General features: G+C 39.4%; 1 protein-coding gene across 2 annotated transcripts in view; it reads left to right on the top strand.

Annotated features, from left to right (window-relative positions):
• The window catches only part of NLE1 (notchless homolog 1), a 691,532-nt gene extending 686,419 nt beyond the window's left edge, over nucleotides 1–5,113 (top strand). For both annotated transcript variants that reach the window (XM_044054321.1, XM_044054322.1), the window contains exons 12-13: nucleotides 1,425–1,495; nucleotides 4,754–5,113. In XM_044054321.1, the coding sequence (XP_043910256.1) occupies nucleotides 1,425–1,495; nucleotides 4,754–4,766 (84 nt within the window). In that variant the 3' untranslated portion in view covers nucleotides 4,767–5,113. The remainder of the gene's footprint in view (nucleotides 1–1,424; nucleotides 1,496–4,753) is intronic.
• The last annotated feature ends 210 nt before the right edge of the window (nucleotides 5,114–5,323 follow it).

The following is a 5,323-nucleotide window of genomic DNA, read 5'->3' as shown; positions in this document are numbered from 1 at the left end:
GACTTTGGCACCAATCATTAGTTTGTGTATGACACTGTTGTAGGATATTGACATTGTTTGGATATTCTATGACCACTTCCAGTTTGCAGTCATCAGCAAACATTATCAGCCACAGACCTTGAGTTTTAGCTTGTACTTCAGAGAAATAGATTCCAAACAGTAGAGGTCCCAGGACTGATCCCTGTGGAAGACCACTGGTTACAGGTCTGCTGTTGGAGGAGCAAATACAGAAAATCGTCGAACCATCCCTGATGATTGTCTACACAGTGACATCACTAGGCTGACCCTTGCCTTTGTGATGAGGGACTAAGTGGGTCACTTGGCTAGGTTGGGGGGACTACATGCAACAGGGGCAAATCAAGCCAGTTGTAGTCTAGAATGAGAAAGCTTGCATATGGATACCAGTTTTGGACTGAGAGAACTCCACCCTTATCAGTTTTCAGCTATGAATGTCGGAGCCCATACATACATTGCTGTCTGTTTACGAGAATCTTATTTGCTCTTTCCTCTCCATAGATGTGAATTAATTATATATTGTGGAATATACAGTTCACATGTTAAAGCTTGACAGTTGTGACACTGCTTAACAAAACAGAGATGATGGTATATCAACCACAAAGAACACTGAGCAAACTCAGCAAAAGTAAGAAAATAAAAAACACCAGGCTTCGATCCAAATATTTAATACAATTTAGCGCCTCGGCAAAATAACCTTCACTTCTTGAAGGCTATTTTGCCGAGGCGCTAAAGTGTATTAAATATTTTTATGATGGTATATCAAGCCTGCTTTAAAATATGAGCTTATGTAAAATCTTGTGCAGTTAGTTGCAGTGTTGTTTCAGATTGCACAGGAGGTGCTTATGTATAGGAGACTAGCTAAATAAACCAAAAAGTTTACATATCTTTCAGCTAATGTTTTTGTAACTGTGAGCCTCTGCAGATTTTTCTAGCACATCTGCAAGCTTGGTTTTAGGATACTAGACTATCCAGAACAGACACTGACCTGGGAAAGAATTTAGACTATAGTTTGATTACTTTTGCATTGGATTGTAGTTTTACCTTTGTACATTTTTAGCACCTGCTTTCATTGAAGTTGTACATTGTCAGCAAACAAATAGCATGGAGTATCCCAGCCTCAGACACTGAATGGAAAGGGATCTGGTTTGTAGTACATTAGGGCCAGTTCGGCAGCATTTAAAATGTTGGCAATTCCAAGTGCACACTCAGCTGGCCATCTCCTTAATTGGTGATATAATTCTATCGCTAATAGAATATAGGGAGAGAAGGAGTATTTGGGATATGATAGCAAGTTTAATTTTGAGGTTGTCCACAGTAAGGTATGAAAGTGTAAAAATATATGCATTGTGGGACTTGTACTATGCTGCATTGAATTATTTGCTGGTCTGTGTTGTACTTCCTTCTAGGTATTTGCTGTGGACTGGAGTCCTGATGGGCAGAGAGTTGCAAGTGGTGGGAAGGATAAGTGCCTTAGAATGTAAGTACATTTGTTACAATGTTGTAAAGGGAATGTGAGTCCTGTTACATGTGCTTTGTCTTCATTCACCCTGTTTTAGATTGCCCAGTCAGTAGGAAAAGCTAAAGACTGAAGCAAGCTTCAGACATTTTGGAAAGTGTTCAGAAAAAAATGTGCTGTTCAGTATCAATGCAGGTTGTGTTTCATGTTTGTGGCAGTTTTCAGTATTTTGGACTGATCTTTTAATTTAGTTTGATCTCTTGTGAAGAAAGTCGTGGCCTCTGGTGTCTGGAGATGCTCAATGTTGCCATCTTCCTTGCTGCAAGTCTTGATTTTCACCTTGTACTTTTTTTGCAGTTGATTTCCTGACAAAAATAAAAAAAATAGACTTCAAGTTGGCAAAGAACAATTGTAAAACATAAGTTTGCTGTCTTGTGTTAAACTTCCGTGTTTTTGCTTCTCTCTCCTTTGTATAACTGGGCTTGCTTCTCTAAGTATACTTGTCTGGCTGTGACCTAATGATTGCCAAGTGGTTTTGAACATCTGGAATATTGGGCGGAGATTGTTTCCTTGTCTGTGTGGCAGTTGTGATTTCCCCTAATGCTACGTTACTTTCCAGTATCCCATGGGTGTACGAATGTTTATGACATTAGGGGAAGTGAACTTGTGCTATGTTCTCCTTTTCCTTCTTCCCAGACATTTGCACTGCATTTGTTTAATGATAGAAGGAGACAGTAAGTCTGTCTACATTCCTCTAGCCCTACGTCCTTAGCCTTTTTTCACCTCTTGAACACTTGTATTTATTCCCTCTTCACTGCCATTTTCAGTAGTCCATTCTCTTGGTCTACAGCCCTCTGTGTGAAAAAGCACCTTTGGATATCCAGTGAGTAGTTGGTCCATGTAGTCTGTTAAGCATCCTACAGCCTTCACCCCATCACATCCAAAAAAAAAACACTGTTAGATAACACTTTCCCCCACTATATCAGTACCATTGTACAAGGAAAAGAGGCTTTCAACTGCTATTTATGGAAAATGGCAAAGATCAAGGTTTCTGAGTAATGAATCCAGGGAGCTGCAAGGCCATAGTCCTGAAAAGTACTGGTCTGTTTTTCTACTACAGGGATGCAAAGCTGCAGTACAGTCACCGCATGTCAGAGGTACTTTAAGCATATGTACCCGTGATGCATAGAGTATGTTGCTGCACACCACCACTGTCTGAAAGTAAAATTGTTCCTCCCCTGTCTTCTTGCAGAAATTGGGAGAACAGGTCTGTGCCACTGCAGTCTGCCCTCTTATGGGTTGATCCTGTTGAGTTCATTCTTGATCTCAGGTTAGCAGCAATGCAGACACCTTGCCTCTGTACCGTTTGGCCAGAAAGTTTAAATAGCTTTATGCTTTATTTTCCTCCTTCAGTATCTTTCAGAATCACTAAAGTGTACATGTTATTAACAGTTTATAGAGCCCAGAATATAGATTATTTAAACTAACTGGTGTCAGAGCAATGGACTAAAACTAAATGCCAAGAAATTCATAATAGTATACTTTGAGAAGTCATCCATCCCTGGTAACTATCATATTGACAACACACCCCTTTGAGTTGACCCAGTAGTCAGGGACTTCAGGACACACACAGATAGTAATCTAGCCTTCGATCATAATCTGTCTACAGTGGTGAGGAAATCATTCTATGTTGCGCAACTTATAAACAAAGGTATGGCATCTAACTCCAAGGAAGTCACTGTGCCACTGTATTCGGCATTCATCAGCCCTATCATTGAGTACAGTGCCCACTTTTGTATGTACCTAACCAGGCATATCCAACATTTGGAATGTCCACAGAGATTCCTCACTAAAAGAGTACATGGCATAAGTAATATGTCCTATGCAGATCGCCTCAAGGCCCTATCCCTGTATACTGTCTCCTACAGGCTGTTGAGAGGAGATCCATGCCTAGCATACAAGGCATTGTCAGACCCCACTCTGATGGACCTCTTGCATTATCCACAGAACAAACAGCACCAGAATTACCCATTCTAAAAACTTAAACCTTGCCTGTGATAGAAATAAGACCTGCTGGAGAGATAGGTATATATCCCAGAGACTATCCCGTGTATGGAACAGGCTCCCCATCCATGTGAAGCAGTGTTCCTCCCTAACCCAATTCAAGTGCAGCTTGGACAATTGGATGGGAAACCGGGTCTCTGACAGACAGTGGTAACCTCTAAATTGGTTCATCTCCCAGGCCCATGCTTACACTTATCAAGGGTATCAGAACTTGTCAGAGATTTGGGATGTATGGCTAGGATTAAAAGGGCCCCTTGTGGTCATTAGCCTAGTAAACACTGATGAGCCTATGGACTTTGTTGTCCTTTTAACAAGGTATACACAATGTTGCTGTCCCTGACATGAAAAATAATGCCTCCCAGAATTTGTGGAGAGAAGTAAGCTGGCTGCATGCATTTCTTTTGCATTCATCAGAGTATTTTGCTAGCACATGTTTGGGTTTTATTGCATTGAAGTAACTGCCACCTAAATGCTGGTGGACTTTTTTCTGTCACAAGCAGATATCTCACCTCCCCAGATTTGTCCCATAAATTGTTAGTGTAGGGATGAGACTTGTTACTGGACAGCATGTAGAGAAGAAAAGTGAGACACTGTTGAACTTAAATTTGTCTGTCACCTATCATAATTGTCATGTGTTGCAGGACGAATGAGGAGGGTACTTTAAACTTACATCCTCCTCAGCGGGTCATCTCCATAAATTTCATAGCAACAGTATAGACTGAATCATCTCCCATCCCCTTGGTGAAACACAGCCACCCATTTTCTGTTTTGTTTTCTGTGTTAACATTTGCCTTCACATTCCTGACTTGGAGTGACAGTCCATACAAAATTCATAGTTTGTTATTGTGAAACCTTTATAGACACATTTTAAGGATGAAACCTTAAAAATGGTGGCTTTATCTTGAAACTATGGTAAACAGGCATGGTAACTGGAGGATATTTTTACCTTTTGTGGATGGAGATTTGAAATTGGTTGGATATGTGTCACTTAACTGTATTATTTGTTTATTGTCTTCAGAGGACATTGCCATAATTTGAGGAAGACTGTAGAATTGCAAAATTCATTGTCCATTGCTTTTATTCAGTCGTGCAGGTTTTTTTAAGTGAACATTTAAATTCAGTTATATAGAAACCCCAGTGTGCATTCATGTTTCTGTTCCGTCAGAGAAGTTTTGATCATTAGTAACCTCATTTTACTATTTTATTTTTGTGCAGTTGGAGACGGTAGCAGAATGAGAAAACATGCTGAAGAAAATTATTCTAGCATGGACATTGCTCCTTTGCAGCCTTTTAGTACCTGAACATTTGGGGATGACTGGCAAATACAGTTTTGTAATGTACAAAAAGTTGAAGTATAAGTTCCAAATTCTTGGATGTAATGTTTAGCACCAGATTCAACATTTTTTTCATATCTAAAAGGCCGTACCATGAGTAACTCTGCTGGACAGTGTCGAAGTGGTATGCTGAAAACATTGATATATAGAAAGTAAAGTACTGTTCTTAAATCTGAATTAAAATCATGTGGGAATTTGACTTGCTTTTGTAATAAAATTTACTCTGCATTTTTGCATTTTAGTAGGTAGCCTGTTCTAATACTCAGAAGACTGTAATGTTTATTGTGTGTTTTTAAAGTCATTCTTTTTTCAGTTTTTTTTTTCTTTCTTCTGACTGCTATGCAGTGTGTAGCTGTATAATATAAATGTATTCATGTATTTGCATATGTGTGTGTATGCTTATTCAATAGCCAACTAGTGTGTGTGTGTGTGTGTGTATGTATGTTTATAT

This window comes from Protopterus annectens, chromosome 13.part0 (genome assembly GCF_019279795.1).
Source record: "Protopterus annectens isolate FY-2018-M chromosome 13.part0, PAN1.0, whole genome shotgun sequence".
Lineage (NCBI taxonomy): Eukaryota > Metazoa > Chordata > Ceratodontiformes > Protopteridae > Protopterus > Protopterus annectens.
This window is presented reverse-complemented; position numbering and strand designations above follow the sequence as displayed.